Consider the following 23,101-nt stretch of genomic DNA (forward strand, 5'->3'; position numbering starts at 1 on the left):
GAAAGCTTATCTGACGAGTATACTTTTGGCTTTTTCAAACACTTTACGTGTATGTTGAAAGATGTTTTTGGTCTCAGTGATCATATAAGCTGTAAAGCGTCACTAATATGACTTCACTATCCAATATGGGAGACCGAGTCTAGACCCTGTAGAGTTGGAAAATGCTTTTGAAAACCATTTCTAATCTAAAATGAAGTTCCAACAGTCTGGCTTAATCAAGCAGCTGCCTTTGTTGTGAAAGTTAAATATGAATGTTAATTTCAAGTATTTTGAGGCCTCACTATCAGGTAATAATGCAGAACAAATCAAACCAATTCAATTAAAGCTCTTCTGAATTGTTTTTAGCCTGTTATGAAAGAGTTTGAGTTCATTCTAATGCCTTTAAATCAGCTACTAAAGCAAGTCCATTAGTGATAATTTAGTTTTTGTCTATATCATGATAACTATTCTTAAATCGCTGCCACAGAAAGGTTATAGACAAACTTGTTAACTGCACACTGATGATGTATTTTACATGAAAAATGTTCTCCATGAGTGATGGCGTTACACTTGACCGATAAATAAAAACAAAAGCGATTGTTAAAAGAAAAAAATAACAACACATGTACAGGACAAGACCAACACATAGATAAGAGGTACTAAAATGGACTCAAACCAAAGTTCCTCATAGGAGCTTTAATAACCTACTGCTAATACAGCATATGGCTGTGGATCAATGGTAAGAGGCGGTCATCTCTCAACCTGAAGGTCAGGGGTTCGATCCCCAGCTCCTGCAGCCACATGCCCGATGTGTCCTGGGGCAAAACACTCAACCCCAAGTTGCTCCCGCTGCTTTGTCTGTGGTGTATGAATGTGTATGAATGAGATTAGTGAGACATTACCTGGCAGCCTCTGTCATCAGGGTGTGAATGTGTAGGTGTGACATTTACCAGTCTTGCATCGTTGTAAGTTGCTTGGCTGTGCAGAACATAACTTCATAAAATGATCCATTGTATATTGAAACTGAGAAATTTGTTAGAAGTGTAGAGTTAAAGTGTTACAAAAGTGTAACTTGTTAACTGTTAATCCATTCACAAAAACGTTAACTAACTATAGCAGTAAATCAGTTAATCACATTAAAAAACGAACTGAAGCTGAGGTAAACGTTAAACGGTGTCACGGTTTAAAGAGTGACAGTGTTAAGCCCAATGCGTCCGTGGTTATCATCGATAAAGATATTTATGATTTTAATTTTTGACATTGCAATAAAATAACAAAAACAAAGCGGTATTCGTTTGGACACTTTGAGTCTTCAGCATCTGCTGTAAGCACGATAACCACAGATGCATTCACCAGTTAGCATGGTCAAAGTGCTGTGTTGTTTGAGCCACCCATTGTCCCAGTTTGCTGTCTATTGGTCTGCCTTTCCATACCCTGGACGGATGGGGCAGTTGCACTTCGGGTCTAATAATGCCCACAGCAAATCTCATAATGCGGAACCTAGTACAGCGGCCTCCCTCTGCGACAGATAAGACCCTAAAATTGGGTTTCATACAAATTAGTGTGCATTACTCTTTCATTGGGATAACCATAAACAGTGGATGAGAAAAGCCTGACATGCAACTACCGGGGAGTATTTCCTCTGCCGCAGATCGGCAAGGGAACATTTTTCCGAGGAAACACAAATGGGAAAAGTCTCTCAAGCGGAAGATACTTGATTTGACTAACTCAGACTGCTGAGGCATTATATTAACCAGCTGAACTTTAGAATACGAGCGGTAGATTTTGTCCTCCTGTCACTTACTGAGGGGGTTCACCTTAGAAAGAGATCTCTTCAGACCTGTGAGGAGAGAATGGATGAATGATAACAGGGACGATAACTCTGCATGCTTTTTGTATTAAGATAGACTTGAAGAATGTGAACCATCCTTTAACTCTTATCAGCGCTCTCTCTCTCTCTCTCTCTCTCTCTCTCTCTCTCTCTCCCCTCATTCTGTCTCTTCCCATCCCTCTGTCTCCTCTTTGACTTTCTGTCTCTTTACTCTGCTCTACTTCTCTCCATCTCGCGCTCATTGTTTTTTTATGCACTTCCAGTCTTTTTTGCCCTCTTTTGAAGTCACCCTGTCATCTCTCCTCATTGGTCCCATCTATCTATATATGCTTATTTCTGCCTCGTCCTTCGCTCACCTCTCACTCTCCATCCCTCTTTCTTTCCGTCTCTGTTTTTCCCCCGTGTCTTTCCTCTTCCTCTCGCTTGTTCTCTCCCACTGCCCCCAACTCTCTCTGTCTTTCTCTTCCTGGCAAAATCATTATTCTTTTTCTTTTGTCAGCAGTGATGCTGCTGCCCTTTTCTGCAAGCCGAGCCCCCTCTCTCGCCCTCCCTCTCTCTCCCTCCCTCCCTCTCTCTCCCTCCCTCTCTCGCCCCCCTTTTTCTCTCTTAACCCTGCGCCGATCTCTTTTCTTTCTCTTGCAGCGCTCTTCCAGTGGCAGGGTGGGGCGGCCGGTTTGGCGCCTCACTGCTGCTGCAGACACACTGCTGGGATGTGATGGGAGTGGTGTTTGTGTGTGTGTGTGTGTGTGTTTGTGTGTGTGTGTGTGTGTGTGTGTGTGTGTGTGTGTTTGGGGGGGGACTAGCTGCTGGAGGATGAGGATGAAGAGGTAGGGGGGGGGGATTGTCTGAGCTCTTAGATAACTATGTTTGACAGGCAGCAGAGGAAGGGTGGGGTGGCATGGCTGGTACTGCTGAAGGTAGTTGGAGGGGGGTACTTCATCACAGGAGGGTGGGGAGGGGGGGGCTGCATTGGTCTCCCAGAATCCCCCTGCAAACCCTGAGCCCTGATAAAAAAAAAAAGGCGGGCTTGAGGACAAACTCAAGGCTAAGGAGTTTGTTTGTGCTAAGACAGCAGGCGGGGGGTGCTTAAATCCCAAAAACACAGCCCAATCCCACCCCCTCCTTTACTTCCCCAACCACCCACCCCAACCACCCACACCCCTCAAAGATTAAAAGTAATTTGTTCAGCGCCCCCAGATGACAGCAACAGGACGACTGAATGAGAGTCCCGACAAACCGCTCCTCCATTAGGAGGCCGAGGAACCGCGAAAATCAGGCGGAAAACAAAGCCCGCTTTACTCGGCACTTCACAGGCCGGAGAAGTGTTTTTCTCAGAGTAAAAGAAGGTGGGAAGAGGGGGGGGGGGGAGAAAAAAAGACTTGTTTGCAGATGTTTTTATTCACTGGGTACATTTCTCAGAAATCTGGTTTGAATTTGCAGATTTTGTCTGTTAAGGGGTAAACGGGGGGGAGGGGGGGGGGGGGATTAAAAAGGAGGAAGAGAGGGAGGTTATGGAAGTTGGAGGTGGACAGAAGGGCACACATAAACACTCACTCACACACACACACACACACACACACACACACACTCACACACTCACACACACACTGTATATACATAATGATACACACAAACACACAGGGGGATGGGCCGTTTTTGGGGACAGCTGGGCATAGATGGATGATGAGGGGGAGGTTGTTCTGCGTGTGTGTTTGGGTGTGTGTGTGATTCTACATGTGTGTGTTTGCATGTTTAGTTGTTCCCCACTGTATCTGATATATTTTCTAAGCACATCTTCAGTATTTATGTCTTCCTGAAAGCAGTTGTTTGTTCTTGACAAACGTGTATACCTTCCTTTCTGTGTGTTTTACGAGTGTTGTTGTTGTGTGTGTGCGCTCTCGTGCACAATCCTAGGTGGGGGCGGAGGTGTGCCGGCATGCTTGCACCGCGCCAGTGGATGCCTCTGTGTGTGTGTAATGGCCTGTATCATACCATGCCATATCAAAACCGCACACTGTTGGCTGTATTTCCCATCAAATGTGTACAGCATCAGCAGCACCAAGACACACGACTCTGTCTGTCACACACCGCAGCACAGTATTCCCTCTGTGCAGCTGCAGTGGGAAAAAACAGGCGGACACACACACACACACACACACACACACATGCAAACACACACATGCACACACTGCCGCAACCACATGCAGATAAAAAACCATCTCATAAATCACGAAGATACTTCGTCCCACACACTTGTGCACAAACAGAAAAAAAAAAAACTCCTCCCTGCAAAAAAACAAACACAACTGCACTCCGAGCTCAAACACACACACTTGCGTGCAAACAGAGCCACACAAATATAGATGATAAGCTTCCTGAGGCGAACGCTCGCACACACATGACGACGCATGCACATGCTGATCACAGACAGATTATTCCCTCCTTGCAAAGCAACAGTACATGCAAACACGCACACACCTTACACACAACATCTTGTGCACATGTGGATAATAACCTCATCATGCAAACACACACACACACACACACTCAGCCCAGATGTGCATGCTGAGGGAACGCACACACATACTCTTCTGTATTACGGTAAATAAAGTTCATTAACCCGCACTAATTAGCAGCAACACTGTAAAGCCTCCCCGGGAGAACAAAAAAAAAGAAGGAGGAGGGAAAGAAGGAATTAAGGATTTCAAGAAGCAAACAAGTTGACCGGGAATGGTGGGGAGGAGGAGAGGAGGGGAGGAGGAGGGGTGGGGAGGCTCCTCGACAGAAGGGCGAAGAGGTGAGGGAGGACGAGAGGAAACCAGGGAGGACATCGGGGCAGATGGAGGGGAGGAGGAGGGGGAAAAAGATGGAGGGAGGACAGATGGAGGAGGAAGGAAGACAGGGGGTGAGCCTGGAGGAAGCTGTTTTAATTAAAGGAATAGTTCAATTTTTTTTTTTTTTTTTTAAGGAAATAGGCTTATTTGCTTTATTCCTGAGAGCGAGATAAGACATAAACCTCTTGTCTGTAAGTTTAGATTCAAGCTGGCATTAGGACTTAGCGTAGCTTAGCTTTAGAATTGGAAGCTGTTACAAAACATACTCATCAACACTGTGAGCCGACACATGAACAGAAAGGTAAAAAAAATGACTATTATTCGCCTTGAGGGGGGAATGTATTCCTCCACCTAGTACATCTCGACTGCTGCTCTGTATACTGATAGCAGATACGGTCAGTGAGCCTCGGATTTTTGCCTCTCTGCCAAACTTGGCAACCTCACTAGAATGACAAGACTTTGGGTTTGTTCTATTGGGGGTAAATAGGGAGCTGGATGAAGCAATGCCGTTCAGCTGCAGCTGCCAGTTTGCCCAATTGGGAAAAACCAGTACACTGTAACAAGAGAAAACTATAATCCTGCTTTAATGACTGGGATCCAAGCAGCATGTTTAACATACATGGACGACCAAATGTCTCTCACCTTGGATCAACTGTGTAGAGACAACCGCTATTGCAGCAAGTGGGTTTTTATCTTCTGAAAACAAAATATGATATGTTTGTTATACCATCTGGAGGGGGGAAATGACTGTTATTATCGAAGGAGAGTTCATTTGCATACTTTGTAAAGTGAAATAAGTTAATGGAAATCCTTGTCTGATTCATCTGTCTTAGTGACTCAGTCCTTGAAAATGAATGGCAGAGTCCTTCTGTTGTGAAATACATAAATAGGATCCGTAGCAAACCTGAAATCAACTCCGTGCTATCCATCAAGACGGCACATATAAGCAGGCATTTTTGGTATCCAAACTTTGATATCATTTTTTCATATTTACCACTTCATTCTTTGCAAGAAGCTCAGAAGAACTATTTTTAGTTGCATAACTTCACTCCAGGGTAAAGTCCTTGTGCCAAGCAGAAGGGAGGAAATCACTGATTTGTAAGCAAACCAGTTTTGCAGAAAAGCAACAAATAACTGTTTTGTATTAAGATTAATCAGCTGTTGTCTTTTGAATTAATGGGTTGCTGAAAAAAACTCAAGAAAATTGTGAAATGAAATCCCAATTCAATATCTAAACACCTAGAAAAGCGACACAGTCCCACACTAGGTGACACATTTTTGGGCAATTTTTTTGACTTATTCTTTTGCTTATCCAAGGTCAGGTGTGAAGGTGGCAGCAAGTCAACCCAGACTTCCCTCTGCAGAAATGTTTTCTAGTTCCTCCTGGGAGATTCAGATGACTTAAAATGAATCAATCTTTCACAATATTTCTCATAAATGTTCTTATAATTGTATAAATAACCAATCATGCAGCATGGGTTGTTTGCTGCGCTGCAACTGGATGCCCAAACTTTACTCTTGGTCCCAAACACAGGGGGGGAAAACACCAAACCACAACACAACAGAACACTAATTCATTCATTTTCAATGTGATTTAAAAGCCTCAAACTGAAGTATTGAATGAGATATCTCAGTATGGGTGACTCAAAAAAAAAAAGCAAATAAGTTGAGTTTGAAAAGAATATTCTTTCATGTGTTTCCCTCCCTGTTTTTTTTTTTCTTTCTCAGTACTGGAGTGCAATCAAGCGCCTCACACTTCCTCTGTCTCACTTGCTTCTCCTTCTCACATTTCTTTCACACACACACACACACACACACACACACACACACACACACACACACACACACACACACACACACACACTTCCCCTCGCCTCGTTTTATCACCCTTCCTCCTCTACATACCCTTATCCATCCATCTCTCCCCCCCTCCCTCCCTCCTCTGACTTCATATCAGCCTTCTTCCCCCAAGTTCTCTCACCTTGTTTTCCGGCGAGGGAAAGTGTAAATTGTGTTGCTTTAAATACCCGTGTCTTCCTCGGGCTTACAGCTCGGAGGAAAGAGAGGGAGGGGCGGGGGGAGAGAGTTAAAGAGTGGAGGAATGGATGTAGAGGAGAGAAGAAAGAAGAAGAGTAAAGCCACAGTGTTTAACTTAACGTCTGCTAAGGATAGATAGGTCTCTCCTTTCATTTTTTTCCACAGCTCGGGTGTTGTTGCTTGACTTAACTGTTTAAACTCTTGCTGAACTTAATTTCCCCTCTTTAACTTCGCTCTTAAGTAGCTTCAGAAGGTAAAGGGGGAACTGCTGGATCTGGATCTGAGGCTTATATGAGGTTGTATTCTACTGGTGAGCTCTGTAGTGAGTACGGTGTGGACGGGCGGAGGAGTTTGTTATGTGTCCGTCGTGAAGCCTGATGCAGCTAAACCCTGATGCAGCTATCCCCATCAATCTCAAATCTGCACAAATCAATTTGACACACTCGTAGAGGATAATACACGACGCTGCTACTGAACTTTACTCAAGTCATCTGTGATTAATATTTGACTGGCGGGGCCTTCTGCCTCTTTAATACACTTCACAACATCAAGTGATTTGTATTCATACGTGGAGCTTTTTGGTGTTTACTGCACAATGTGGTTTTTCAGTCAAATATTTAGGGCCGTATGTCCACTCCGTAAGCGAGCGGTAATAAAAGATGTGTCTGTAAGCGTCATGGTTTAGTGTCAGAACTTTTGGTATCCTATACTTTGAATTCACGGCCAAGATTTGTCAATTTTTTTGTGTGATAATTTTGGCTTTCAACTTAAACGCAACAAGTTTAATTTTTTTAAAGCAATGCGTTCATTATTTGTAGTTGTATGAATCACTTGCTGTTTTGTTCCTTTTGCTGTACCGTAGTTAAGCCACAGCAGAATCTTCCTGCAGCCCGGGGCTGGAAAATAACAACTAGCTGCACCTTTCAGTGGCTCGTTTTACACACAAAACAACAACACACTCGCAGACAGCTCTGTTGACGAGTCAAACGTAACAGCTAAAGGGAACAGTTTAAAAAGCTAAATGTTTGATGTCATAAGGTGGATATTAAACTGTTCCCTTTAGCTGTTTAACTTCCTAATCCATCGAGATTTTCTTGTTCCATGGTTAAGTAAATGTGCTACCACGTGAAATCTACCGCACATTATTTATTTTTATTCAAAATAAAAGCAGTTTTTTTTAAGCAGGAAATAAAAGCACCCAGGCTAGAGACAGTACAAACTACAAAATAAAAGCATGACCGAAACCGTTTTGAAATGGTGATTAATGGAATTTCAAACGTGCAATTAAAAATGTGATTCTATTGAAATTCATTGATTCATCTGGATTTAAAATCTAACTGTTTGACACCCCTAGAAATAATTATTTTGCATTGCTATTAGCCTCTATTATTATCATAGTTTTGAATACTGTTGTTTTTGGTGCTGTCTGCACGCCTCCCCCCGTGTGTGTGTGTGTGTGTGTGTGTGTGTGGGGGGGGGGGGGGGTCTGTTTGGCACCCCTCTCTTTCTCTCTCTCTTCTTCTCTCTCTCTTTTCCTGGTTTAGCCAGATATGCAGATGGCTGTCAGCCAATGAGCCGGTTCTGCTCAAGCTCTCTGCCTTAGAATAAGTTTTTCCTTACCAGTTGCAAAGTGTTTTCTCATTGGTCAATTAATGTAAGTCTTTGTAAATAATATAAAACAGAGTCTGATCTAGACTACATCTTTATGGGAAGTTTTTTCTGGAGTTCTCCAATTGATTGCTTAAATTGGTTGGCTATATTGAGATTTGATACATGATGCTGATGGTTGCTTCTACCCACACACTAGTGGAACTGAACTCAACATATCTGTGATTAATATTTGACTGGTAGGTCTTAAAGGCTCACTGCCTCTCTCATACACTTCACAACATCAAGTGATTTGTATTCCTAAGTAGAGCTTTAGATATTAGATGCAGAACGTGTTTAATTATCATTAAAAGGCCAGATGCTTAATGAGAGTGGGATGAAGTTATATTCATTAGCTTGCTTTCATCAATGTAGAAACTTTTGAAACTTAAATATTCTCTATTATAATCAGAGTTTTTACTTTGTTTCTCTGTTTGTTTCTCAGTCCGTCTCTCTTTCTCTGTCTGTCCTCTCTGTCCGATGTTCGGTTCTGCTTAAGGTTTCTGCCTCTGAGTGTTTTTCTTCCCGCCTCTTTCCAAGCACTTGATCGCGGTGGATTAAGCTGATTTATTGTAAATAACTCCACAGAGAGTACGGCCTCGACCTGTGTCATTAGATAACTATTGCTGTAATTTAAAATTCTATCGGAGCAAATACTTATTGATTAGTTTATTGACTGCATGCACCTGAACTAATAAAGAACGCGCCACAGGTGTGTGCTTTTTTCACCTCCAGATATACTCTGCGGGTTCATGGATCGAGCTTGTCATCTTCCAGGTGCCTTCTCACTTATCTTACTTTGAGGCCACCGGGCTCCCGATCAATAACGTGAAATGAAAATAAACGACTCTGAAATGACCAGATAATAGAAAAGAGACAGAAATATGTAGAAATCGCACACACACGTTCCCACTAAATACACAGAATTGATCCTTTTCTCAGCACTATATGGTTCGTCTTCAAGCGGAAATTAAAGCTTTGCCGAAGCATCAAAGGATTTAAAAAAAGGAACATGTAAAGCATTTTTTTTTTAAATAAACTATCCTATGACACTTCTTTTTAATTATCTCCTGAAATAAAAGAGCAGAAATATCTTCATATTTTGTCACTTAAAATAGCTTAATACCACTTTAACCTCAAACACAGGTTGTTTTCTGGCTCATGCATGCCATCACTCTGCAGCAGCCAAACATTAAACACAAGTTTTGGGCCAACTTGCCGGAGCTCATTGCGGTTGGCTTGATGAGTGATACACTGGGAAAGCCAATTCAGCCAAAGTGTTCATGCCAAGTAGAGAAGCTCTTACGATCAGCCGCAAGAATTAGCCCAAGATGCTATTAAAGGAGACACTAATCCGAGGTGCACTTGACCACACAGTCAGCCCTCAGCCATCATGGTGCTTAGATAAACTAACCACAAGGTCAGAGCTGCAGTAAAACACGACGAGCGAGCGAGCGAGGGGGAGAGAGACTTACTCTGACACGAGGAGCTCTGGAAGCCTCCGAGTGCAGAGCTGCCGCCTTAAAGACCTGTTATAGCTCTGAATCCTCTCAGCTCAGAGACAAACCCAGGGCTTCGTTTTCCTCTCTAATATCTTGTGTTTTCTCAGAAGCTCTACTGACTGTCCAGCTTTTCTTTTCTTGTTTTCTTTCACTACTAACCCATAGCTACTTCCAGGTCTCAGCTCATTTACTGCAAACGTGTGATTCTGGAGCTACATGCAGTTTTAGTCTGCTCGCCTCCTCTTCTGCATCCTCTCTGAGCGTGTTTCCCCCCCTTTCTTTCATGCCTTGATGGGAGTTCCGCCGTGGCGCACTTAAGCAGATGTTCTTCCTGCAGAAAAAAAATAAAAAAATCAATTCCACCGCCGGTGCAAGGATGCGATAACGCTCCACGCCGAATATAAACCTGTCTCCCGCTTGACAATTTGGTTCCAATTAAACTATTTATACACGCCATGTCTTCAGGGGTGAGGAGACCGCTTTGAGCCACAGCTTCTTGCGAGATGTTCCCGCGGTTGGCTTGGTCTTGTTGTCAATTATGCCACATTTTTTTGTTTAGCCTGAGATTAGGTTGAGCGGCGCGCCGGCACGTATTTCTGAAGCGAGCACGGCTGGTTGTGCTCAAAGCTGCGGAGAAGTGACCATGTCCGCTATTACACTCCGGAACAAGCAGCTGCATTTCTTTCTTTTTTTTTTAAAAGTATACGTCTTTTATTCTGATCCATGTAATCCTCTGCAGCGCCGACTGAATGCAAAATGCAGAATTAGCCTGCACCATCACCCGTTATCAAGGGAGAACCGTTAAATACCATAATTTGAGCCGATTTGAATACTGCTGCACACCCAGGCGGTTCACTGTTCACTGTTTTTTTTTATAACGTGGTGTTCCAGCTCCAGCCTTTAGAGTCCCTTCATTATACCGGGTCATTTGTATTCTCTTTCTCATTCCCTCTGACCTGCTCGTTTTGCATAATGCCCGTCCCGTTTGAGCTTGTTCTGTACCAGCCGATACATATGCATGCACGGCGTTAAAACAGTGACACGGGTATTGACAAAAGAGGGTTATGGAGCCATTAGAGGGACCAGACAGTGCTCTTGTTGTTGCTTTGACCTGCAGAGAACCAGGGCCTGCCACCGCCTCTTCATCTCTGCTGCTCCCTCAGGTCGCGCCGTCTCTGGATGCGAGGCCCAGCCACTGACTCATCGCTCTTACATTGGCCTCGCAGACATACAAGCAGATAGCCATTTGTCTGCTTTTTTTTTTTTTTTCTCCCCGTCCCTCTGACAGCATGTCCGTGTGTGTGCGTGCATTGTGTCTCTGCTTTCAGAAAGACAGATAGAGATATATAGATAAGCTGACAAGCAGAGAAAGAGAGGGGTGGGGGAGGGGGAGGGGGCCGAGAGAGAGAGAGAGAGAGCGAGGCGAGTAATGCATTTTGTGGGTTTATCTGATTTGTGTGTTGGTGTGTGCTACTGTTTTTTTTTCTTTTGCTTGTTTTTTTTCATATAAGCACAGCATCTTTGTTTCTGTTGCCTCTCCATCGCTCTGTCTCATGATTTGTTTTCTCTCTCTCTCTCTCTCTCTCTCTCTCTCCTGTTACCTAGAAGAGGACCCTTTGCAGCCAGTGACCTCAGATGAAACGGTGTCTGTGGGGGGTACGGTGACACTGACCTGCCACGTGCCTGAGAGCGACAACTCCTCGCTGCAGTGGTCCAACACTGCGCAACAGACCCTGTACTTTGGAGAGAAGAGAGGTAAGAGCGGGGCTGGATGTAGAGAAACATCAGGGGGGGGGGGCAACAAGATGAACCATAAAAGAGTCAATAAGGAAAACACTCTCTCCCACATGATACCTTTAAAAAATGATAGCCAAATCTGTGTTATGGGGGAACATAAACGCTGTCAAGATTTTATTCCATGGATGTCGATGTCTTCTTAATATAATGGAGCTTAATTCATAACAATACGAGTTGCTTCTCTGGCACATAAACCACAAAATGTTTCTACACTTCGGGCTTCACTATCCACTGAATTACACCGTAGTGTTTCTCACACTGGCCTCGTCATGGGTGTCGACTTTAAAGGAACAATATGTCACTTTTCAACCTTCAAAGTCAATCCAATAGTACAATAACTTCCACGAGGGAGAGCTGTGTTTCTCCCATTTCAACAGAGCGCCTCGCTTGTCTGCTTGAAGCACTATGTAACTTTGGCAGCGGGCCACGGTTCTCTATTGGAGAAGTGCTTACAGCTTTAAGGGAATAGATGTTACACACACACCTGATGTCAGCAGTGGAGAAGCCAGTTAGCCTGAGTCTGTGCTCTTTGATACAATAGCAGGGGCTAAAAAAATGAAGAGGATGATGACGGATGAAGCTAAAGAATGAATGCATGAATGAAACTTTTATTTCCCCTTTAGGAGATTTATCTTGAACCAAGAGCTTGGTAGTAAAGAGATAAAATATATCAGCAACCTTACTGGACAGCAAACAAAAATCACTTAAAATTCATAATTAAAAGCATTGCATGATTACAAGAGAGAAAGAGAAAGAGAGAAAGACAGAGTAAGAAGTCGGATCAGAGGAAATATTGGACCTTGTCCTAGTCGACGTGGTTCTTTGGCTTCTTAAACGTCTTTTCCGGTTCTGTCGAGATACTTCCATGGTGCAAAGATAGCAGAGTCTGTCCATATAGACGATTAAATAATATTCCCAGAACTGAATCACTTCAGAACACCACTGCTTGCTGCATTTGCCCTGTGAGGATACTCCACAAAAATACCTTTATTCACAGTTTTTGAGGGAAGCATTTCTCGTTTGACAAAAAGCCCATCAAAGATATTTAAATCAATTTTCTGTGCTTTTAGAAAGTTTAACAAAACTTCCATGAATCTAATGTAACAGATAAAGATGTCTGCTATGTAATGATGGCCTTTGGAAAAATGTTTTTTCTTGGTCACAGGGGAATTTTCTGCCGATTGACCACTGGGAGAAATATAAAAAAAAAAAGAATTCCAGTCTAAATATTGACATTCCTATGCAACAGAGATGATGAAGGGTTTGTTAGTTGGGTGTATTTAGGACATGTCTTTGAAAACAGAGATGTTTGTCAATGCTCTAAAAACAGCCGGTTAGAGTTAAAGCAGCAGCTAAGAATAGTTTGTTCAAATATTTAGAGAGTCAGAGCTACACTTCGACTTTTTCAATAGTTTTTCAACCTTTCCCCAACTTCAAAATAGAGCTTTAAGAGTTCATTAAACCTGTGAAACCTTTTAGTTTCCAGGAATGATAGCATGCACATTAAGTTAAAATACATCCTTAGATTATACATGCATAACGACTTATTTGTCATTTTAATTCTCAAGAATCTCTATGAAATCTAGATACAATGTCATGCATAAAGTAAGCCACATGTAGACATCTACATTGGACAGATCACTCATGTGAAAGTCGTTATGAGCTTCCCTGAGTGCGGTGATATGCGAGTCGACGCGGGCCGTCTTCAAATCCAAAATTGTTGGTTCAGTATGAAGATGGGCGTCTGCTCTGTAGAGATTATGTTCAGCAAATAACAGTGAGCAAAAAAAAAAAAACGAGTGGCTGCTAACAACTATGTAACAGAAATGTCTTATGGACTACAAAAGAGACCAAAACGTTTATATTCATCACAGGCAGTTATCCCCCATTCACACAGATCAATGCTCTCTCCCTCTCTCTCTCTCGCCCACACAGATCATTAAGTGGTTGAAGAAATCAAGAATCAGAATTTGTGTGCTTCAAAAGCTCTTTCTGTATCGCTGCATGGGTTGAAAGTGCTGTAGATGCTTTTTCTTCAGCGTCTGATACGCCTGCTTATTTCAGTGTAATTTCGGTGTCACCGCTGCTATCACAGGCGGTAGACCATGCAGAGGGTACTTCCATGGGATGCTTACTGATGCAGTTACACTTGGGAGGAGTAAAGATTATATATGCGTCATGGCGAGATGGATGCATTTGCACCTTTTTTCAATATCTGGTTAGAATGCATCTCGACGAATGGCATTTCAGTCTGTTCGTTCTTGAGAGCTTCTCGAATGCATTTACACTTCTGAGATCAGATATCAGGCAGTGCAAATAAACTAACAAGATGTAAATGGAGTGAACAAAATCAGAGTGGCATTACATTTTTCGAGTAAACGTATTTGCTAATGCGTATTAGTTACAGAGTAATGTTGTTAAAAGACAGAAGGGTTTGCCATAAAGACGTTTGCTACTGCATCTTTGCAGAACAGGCCCTGGTAATTACTGTGTACACACTGGGTTAAAAGCTTTTGTTCAAAAGAATAAAGACCCAAACAAAGACTTTAGGAAATCAAGAAAAGCCTGCAAAAACAACATGTTTTTGTAATATTGCACGGTGCGAAAAAGTGCTCAACAAACCCGATGAATGAAAACAGTCTGATGGGATAAAGTGCAGCAGTTTGGTTTAGCTCAAACTTCAACTTTGTGAAGAAAAACATTTCCCACTTTTAATTATCCATTTGTACAACTTGACGGTGGAACTGGCCGTTACACCAAGGCCACATTTATTGAAAATCTTTTGATAAACACTTCCCAGTCGTGCAACATCGCACAACATCGCCTGCATTTTAAAGAAGAAGAAAAAAAAAGAGAGAGGACAGTTAGTGGTGGGAGAAATTTGACATTGTAAATAAGGGCTGACATTATAAATATGGAGCTTTTGATTGCTAATGATTACTTTTGACTGTGTTGGCTCGAAGCCAGGGTTCAAAACATTGTCAGGAGTGAAAAGGAGCTCGCCTGGCAGGGTGTTTGAGTATAAAAACACGGACATTACAGGGACGTTTCATTTTTCATTTTAAATGATGAAACAACACTGACGGCCCCTGAATGAAAGTCAAAATTGATTGGTTTACTTTTCGAGCTTTTGTTTTGTTTTTTAGTCTGACAAGATGGAAAAAAGATTTTTGGGGGCCCTTTTTAATGGTCTATAGCATCACACAACGATTCGGTCCTAGGGCATGACAAGAACTCAGGGAGGTAGGGATGGAGGCAGGGAGGAAGGGGAGGGTTTGAGAATCAGAGACAAGAGCGGTGAGAGAGAAAGAAAGACTTGTTGGTGCACAAATACAACACTTAGCGGCAGAAGTCGTGAAGTGATAGAAAGATGGAGTTAAGAATGGCGAGAGAAGAGATGGATGAGGCAGAGAAGTTTTCATTGCAGTGGGCCAAGATTTCTGCAACAGACAATTTGGAGAACAGAGAGGCAAGAGAGAATGAAGCTGGGGGGGTGGAGGAGGAGGTGGGGGAGGACAAATGGAGAGATCAGCAAGTCTTTTCTCCAGATGGAGCCTCAACCACAAGAGTGAGGAGAGAAATAGAAAGCGATGCTCTTCTCTGCAATGATAGAACTCTTAAAGGCTGACCTCGACTTTGGAGGGAATTGAGTAGAGTATTGGAGGAGGAAGAGGAGGAGGAAGAGGAGGAAGAGGAGGGAGTGAGATGGAGCAGAAACTCCCCACTGCAGCAGCCCCACATGCACAGCAGATGCTTTACTCTGGGAAGCAGAGAAGTTGAGAGACAGAGAGGGCAGAGGAGGATGATTGGAGCTCAGAATTCAGTCCTTCATGTCTTCACAGCAAAAGTGCAGCAGATGGAGAGGAGAGGAGAGGAGAGGAGAGGAGATGAGAGGAGAAGAGAAGAGAGGAGATGAGAGGAGAGGAGAGGAGAGGAGAGGAGCGGAGAGGAGAGGAGAGGAGAGGAGAGGAGAGGAGAGGAGAGGAGATGGGAGGAGAGGAGAGGAGAGGAGAGGAGAGGAGATGAGAGAAGAGGAGATGGGAGGAGAGGAGAGGAGAGGAGAGGAGAGTAGAGGAGAGGAGAGGAGAGAAGAGGAGATGAGATGAGAAGAGAGGAGGAGAGGAGAGGAGAAAAAAGATTTTATAAATATATTGAAAGACAGTTTGAAAAAGACTTAATATTATTTTCACAGTCATGCAAGCATGAAGCTTTCATTAGTGTGTAACAGACATTTTAACCTAAAATACAAATATATAAACAAACAAAAAATTAAATGACAATTTTCTAAACTTCAGCCTCTGGACATTATCTTTTTTTTTAGCAAAATTCTTTCGGTTAATTATTTTGCAATAAATAACTCTAAATGGTTCACTTTCTGGGCAGCGTAAACACAAGACTGACACATTATGACCTAACAGCTGTTGTGGCTAACATGCTGACAACACGTCAGCAAACATGTTTACACATCCAGGGGTAAAATGCGCTGTTCACTTGCTCGTTGCTAACTTTCTCTGTTAACTGTTTAGCACTGCACTGGTAGGAGAAAATGGCTTTTGTTTATCTTCTAATTACCTGCGAGTTGAACGTACTAACAGATAATAGTGAGCGAGGACGCGAAACCAATGTGCTGAAAGAGGCTATAATGCTTAATAAAGCCTTGTGGAGTACCTCTGTCAAGGAGGTTTTGTGTTCTCTGCTGTTTCTTTTTCTGTCAGAACAATGAGAAACTACTATTGGAAAGGTTTGCAAGAAACTTGGTGGAAAAGTGCAGCATGGGCTTCGGAAGAACTCTTTTAATTTGGTCTTACTCACAAACAAGGATGTATACTATGTCTGACTCCTGAACAAGTAGAACTGGTAATCAAATTCTTAATGGTTTTGGGAAATATATCCAGACAAATGTTGTGGCTTTTTTCGTCAAAGTTGAGTTTCTGTCTGGTGGTAAAAAAACGTTGCGCTCCTTTGCGTTGACTCCTTTGCATTCTTATATTATTTAAGATCCAAAAATGTGAACTCTGTAGTATTCTGTGATCCATTAAGAAAGGTGAAAAGAATGAACGACAGATAACAAATGGATGTTTGGATCTTAAAAAAGTCAGGCCAGACAAAAAAAATAGCTGAAAGTTCCTCAATACTCCACTTTGTAAGTGATAGATCGTGGCGGAGCCGCGAGTCATCTATGCAATTGGCCCGAGCAGCAAAGCTCAGACAGGGAGCTTCAGAGCTGAGACAGCAAGAGCTGGAGGGATGAGAGCGGGGAGAAAATGAAGGATATACTAGAAGACGAATGGAAGGGGGAAAGAAATAAGCAAGCTGATTGAAGTGAGTAGGTAGGAAAGAAGAGAAATATGGACTCCTCGCCAACAAGCTCCAACACTGCACAGCATGCACCGGGCCTTTGAAGGCTTCAGACTTGGAGAAAAAAACCGGATGGGCGGAGGGATTGTGGGGAAAGTAAGGGATGGACGGACAGCATGATGAAAGATTAAAGCAGACGAAGAAAATGATGAGTGACAACTCCTAGCAGTGATGGTCGCCACGCTGCAGAGAAGAATCTGTGTTGAGGCGAGAGCATGGATGGCATATTCAGAGAAGAAAAAGACGTGAGAGAGAGAACATACTTTTCATTAGGACTAGGGGGCGTAGAACAAGTTGTTTTTACTGTGGTCTATATCTGAATTTTAAAGGTGCACTATGGAGTGAAAGTTGGAAAAGTGAAACAATTCGATGCTTATTTTCTAAACTAAAAACACAAACTTTACTCAAAGGAAAAAATGGGTCCCTGGATGTTTGGAGCTAAAAAGCTACCAGGAGAGTTACGGTTTCACTGTAGCGGGCCCACCACCATAACTTCTCGCAGAGCATTTTAACTTCAAACAGTGTTACAGGGACCAAATGTTCCTCTGAGGACAGTTTGTGAATAGAGTTATGCAAAATAAACCACAGAATCTGTGAATTTCTCCAAATTATACATTTCTCTACAAAAACTCCATAGTGCACCTTTAATCACATGTTTGAAATTCCATTATTTTGCATTTTTTTTAAATTCATGCTTTTATTTTGTATTTTGTACCGTCTTAAGCTAAAGGTACTTTTAAATAAGGAACTTCCTGTAGATTGAGCGTTATGCCCTGGACTTCACCACGGATAAAGGGAACTTGCTACGGATCGACCAGCAAATAAAAATAGCTAAAGGGAGCGGCAAACAAGTAAAATGTTTGATGCCACAAGGCGGATATTACTTTTGACATGTGGACTGAGCTGTCCATTTTAAAGTGAAATGACATTCAAAGGCGCAGCGGGGTCGTTTTTCTACATCTCTGCGAGAGCGGGAGGATGCTAACTATGATGTGCTGAAAGGGACAAAATGGCTCGCAATTAAAAAGAAAGGCTTTATTTTGGAACTATTCTCATCCTGATAAATGCATTAACGCTGACAGCCCGAATTAGAACACTGACACATTGAACATTGAATGCAAACGGCCTAAATATCACAGTTCATTATTAAAATAAAAGTTTAGCTGAACAAGAGTAAAACACGTTAAAATAATCAAAAGGGGTTGCCAGACTTATACAGAGGTGGAGGGAAGTCTCGTTGTCTCGTTGAGTAATTGTGAACTTATTGTCAAAATAATACCTAAAACAGAAAAAGTTGAATCTTAGATATGATATAAAACTTTGACGACAAATTTAAAAAAAAAATAGTAAACTGCAGTTAATGTAAAGTTCCTTAAGCCTGCAGGTTTTTTATAGCCAAAAGGAGGCGGCTTAAAAAAGTTGGACTGTTGAAACCAAGTTGCAACCTGCAAATGGGGCCGAGTGCAAAATCCTCTCAGTTTGTCAAGTGTCTGCTTGAGACTGACTGCATAAGCAGCAGAAGTCACAAACACAGACCATTCAAAAAAGTTGTATTTTTTTGGGGCAGAAATTAACATGTTTACAGTCTAGTTCAGTCAAAAAATGAAATTGGTCTGATTAGCTCCAGTCTCGATTGGCACACAATGGGGAGCTCAGGCTTCATTAATATTTACAGTCTATGGGTTAAATTGTTTAAGGGGGTTTGACGCTCTCAATTGTTCATTGTTTTAACAAAGCGTATTGATGATTTTGTAAATGATGGTGCAAATTTAGAGAATAATAAAGCATAAAGAAGGCTGAGCTTTAGGGTGTGGCTGATTGATCCCTTCCACAGCGGAAAGGATCAAGATGTAACAATGTAAATGGTAAATGGACTTGAGCTTGTGTAGCACTTTTCTGACTACTCAAAGCTCAATTCACACCCTGATGGCAGAGGCTGCTTTGTAAAGTGTCCATCAGTATTAAATAATCAATTCATGCACATTTATATACTGCCGACGAAGCAGTTGGGGCAACTTGGGGTTAAGTGTCTTACCCAAGGACATATTGGACATGTGGCTTTAGAGGCTGGGGATTGAACCTCTGACCTTCTGGTTGAGAGTTGACTGACTCTACCAACTGAGCCACAGCCGCCCATCCTGGTAAGAAATATGGTAACGTTAGGATCCAAGAAATCCAAAATATCGATGGGCAAAAGTACACGAATACTAATAACTAAATAACCAAAGACGGCAGGAAAATAGGCAGCGTTAATCTAATCCCAATCTAATCTCTTAATGTAATAACTTCAAGTAAACCCTTCATGGTAAGAAAAGAAGGATCAATGTCAATCAACTCTGAGATTGAGTGAAGAAGTATGTAGAGTGAAGACTGAGTGGAAGACATTACATTAGAGAGAGGAGAGATATGATGCTGTTGAAATGATGCGTGGGGGATACAGGGAAGGAGACCTTGGATTTAAATGATTAAAAAGTTCTCAATCGCAAATAATGTTAAAAAAAAAAGAAAAAAAGATGAAATTCAAAGCCAGAGCTGTGATGTATGAAATGTTGATGTTGCAGTTGCATAACCACAGGGTCACATCAATTCGATCCAATTCTCTGTGGTAGATGGGGAAGCTCAAGCTGACTTCTATCATTTTTTTTAGCCAAGGATAGCTATTGATATCACTTTAATTCGACCCTGTGATACAGAGAGACACGCAGGAGGCAGAGTGTGGGCACTTTTCTGAAGCTACCAGAGGTGAATAGAAAGTCCACATATATATATTTATTAAAAAAAAAAAACAAAGTCAAAGAAGTAGACTAAGGAAACAAGTCTGGTTTCAGTGGAGCAGAGCTAATGAGAATTCTGCAACTATAACTGTCGACATAAAGATAAAGCAAAACAGGAAATTAATTGTTAAGGGACATAAAGCCCAGTTGTGTTTATTAAAGCAGATACAACGACTCTTTTTTTTCCTTTTTTTATTGCAGTTAATCCTGTCCTGTACTAATCTGAGCGTGAACATTCAGAGCAAAGGGAACCTGTCATTCCACTGTGAAAAGAAATGATCTGATAGCTGGAGCCAATACGGGATATTTGAACACATTTTAAAGCCTTAATTCCAGATAATGTATTTTAAGACCCTTTTAAGGACCCACAGATACCCTGGAGGGAATGTGTGGGAGTGGATGGGTGGATGGATCAGGAAAGGGCGGGTGGGGGGATAAGAGCCAGTGTTGCTAATAGAAGAGATTAGACAGCTAGGAAAGCATGAACGCAGATGGGTTCCTACATTAGTGCTAGACTACCAAGAGACGAGGACAGGAGAGGGGAGAGAGGATTTCAAACAGTAAGATGGACATGTGGGACGTAAAGACAAGAGGAGGAACACCAACTCAAAATCTAGACAAAGAAACAAGAACATTTCTTTCACAAAGCTTTGTCTCAATGAGGTGATGTGTGGATACAGCAGGTAACGTTCAGGAAATATGTGTCCTGTGCCTGCTGAGCAACCGGTGCAATTTTCAGATGTAGAGAAGATCCTTCATCTGTCTATCTTCTACTTGGTGTTGCTCCATCCACATTTCCAGTGTCGTCCTTTTTACGCCCCCCCCCCCCCCCCCCCTCATTCTGTCTGAAAAGGATGGTCTGCAGCTGCAACTCAGGAGGATTTGGGGGCAGGCTGTCCTGAAATTATCTGAACATTTTCAGGACTGCATGTGTGGAAAAGAGGGCGCAGTGGTGAGCTCTTCTGCCTCACAATGAGAAGGGTTCTGGTTCGAATCCCCATCAGACAGAGGCTCTCTGTTTGGAGTTTGCATGTTCTCCCTGTGCATACTCCGGCTTCCTCCCACAGTTCAAAGACATGCTGGTCAGGTTAATTAGCGACTCTACATTGCTCGTAAGTGAGTGTGGCTGGTTGTCTTCCCTGTGATTGACTAGTCAATGACTGCTGGGATCAGCTTGTCCGCAATCGACGCCCCCCCCCCCCCCCACGGAAAAGTGGTATAGATAATGGATGGATCTATATGTGAAAAAGGCAACTCAAACATGTTCATTTTAAGCCATTGTTGTGCGTGTTTAGCCTGTCACCCCACAATAGTCCTGGAAATGTTCTTTAAATCAAAATGAGCTGAGCGTCTTCTCAGGAGACTCAACAGCGTCAGACTGAGTCACTATAAGTCTTAAAAATAGCCTCCACTCCAGCGTGCTAACATTCCGCTTGACATCAGGGTTTGGTCACCTGAACTAAAGGCCCCGGGGTGAGCTATAGACGGCGCGAGCTGCGAAATAATTGGGAAACGGTGGACGAAGCTGGGTGACTTGTGTATACTGTCAGGAGAAGAGATAAAGCCATGAGCATCCTGTCGACAGTTCTCATGCTTTATTCTTCATGATGAGACTCTGACCTCTTGGGGGACGCTCCGGGGTGCCTTTGGTAGCCCTGCTTATTTTCTCCATTAGTCATTTTGTCTTTGAGGTGTCAGGAAATAGTGAAAAATATCCATCATAGTTTCCAAGAGCACACTGAGGTTTTTTTTTCCTTGTTTTTATTCGACCAAGGAGGCGAAACTCAGAGATATTCTGTTTTGCTGTCCAATAAGATGGAGAGAAAAGCAGGACAAAGAGGAAGTGTATTGCATTTTTGCCTCAAAAATTGAGATGTACAAATTTTAATGACAAACAGATCTTTAATTTATTTCTCATTTCAATTTGAGTATTTTAACCATATTTTTTTTTTTTAAACAAATCATAAGAATAAGAAAAAATAAGAATAAAAACTCACTAAATGTGACAAAAAGCTTTCCCATCGTTGATTCTCACGTCAACACAATCTGAAAAAACAAATGAATAAAAGAGAACAAATTCTAAAATGCATACATGATTTAGACACACAAATTCAACTAATACTTTCTCCCCCTGTGGAAGGATTATGAAGACAGCAGAATAAATTGGACGCTGCTTAATTCACCAGCTAGGCAAAGATTAACTTTCAGCCTGAGAAAAAAAAAAAAGGACAAATTAAGAAATTTGTTTTTGTAAGTTGTTCATGATTGGAAAAATTAAAATCAATTTAAAACACACGAGACCTTTTCTTTGTATAATTCAGGAACCAAACCAAGGTTAGCAAGCGTAGAATGAAAATGCACCTGCCCACGTTTACAACTTCATTTTTTTACACGCTTCCAGTCCAATTTCAAACTACCTGGTAAACTACTTACCAGCTGTGTCCCTGCCATATATGACTCTTTATTTCTCTCCATGTGCAAGGGCCATGTTATATACACTTGAAGCTACTTTCAATCTATAAAATATCATGAGCGCAGCAAGCAGAGATGATGTACACGCCGAAATGTGTCCCCTCATAGGCTTATTTTACAGTGTGCTGACAATAAATGTAGACATGCAGTAAATGCTCACAATGTGAGATTTGCAAACCTATTACCTCACCAGAAAAAAAATATCTGTATATTTGCTTTCAGTCTGGCTATAATTTTATTTATTTGTCATATGAGGTTTCCTTCCTTTCCATAAAAGCATATCAGCCGACATCAGCCAGCCGATCTGCCTCATTTTAACAAGGTAATGGCTCCCTGGTGATTTACAAAGCATGGTGGATGGGGGAGCTCGTGCCTAGTGGGAGGATAGGATGAGTAGTCGGACTTTAACTGTGGCGTAAATTACCCTAACTTGTAAATTATTTCATTTAAAAACACAGCGAGCACAGTGTTCAGGAGTCTTAAGTGAAACGGGCACACGGAAAAAAAAAAAAGGGAAATTGATGGTTTGATTTTCTCTCAGAGGACGAGACAAACTGACGACTGCTCAAAACACTCTGAGAGACGCTCCTCCAGATGCACTGCGTGAATTGTTTTTTTTGACATTTTCTGAAAAACTATTGATCCACATCCCATCACTCAAAGTTTTCTCGGCGTCTAGGAAGGCTCTCTTGAGAATGTATTAACAACAACAACCATCACAGGACTAAACGACTGCAGGAGAGACACTTCTGATATCGAGCGCTTGAAAAACGCTTTTTTTCGACATTTTCCATTGGTGTCATTTGAACTCTGTATTAATCTACGTGGCCTTGAAATAATCATTTGTAATCAAAGAGGGGTGCAGGGAGA

General features: G+C 42.1%; 1 protein-coding gene across 3 annotated transcripts in view; it reads left to right on the forward strand.

Annotated features, from left to right (window-relative positions):
* cadm3 (cell adhesion molecule 3) overlaps window positions 1-23,101 on the forward strand; it is a 112,304-nt gene that overhangs the window by 33,400 nt on the left and 55,803 nt on the right. For all 3 annotated transcript variants that reach the window (XM_065953683.1, XM_029280794.2, XM_020652017.2), the window contains exon 3: window positions 11,436-11,585. In XM_065953683.1, the coding sequence (XP_065809755.1) occupies window positions 11,436-11,585 (150 nt within the window). The remainder of the gene's footprint in view (window positions 1-11,435; window positions 11,586-23,101) is intronic.

This window comes from Labrus bergylta, chromosome 4 (assembly GCF_963930695.1).
Source record: "Labrus bergylta chromosome 4, fLabBer1.1, whole genome shotgun sequence".
NCBI lineage: Eukaryota > Metazoa > Chordata > Actinopteri > Labriformes > Labridae > Labrus > Labrus bergylta.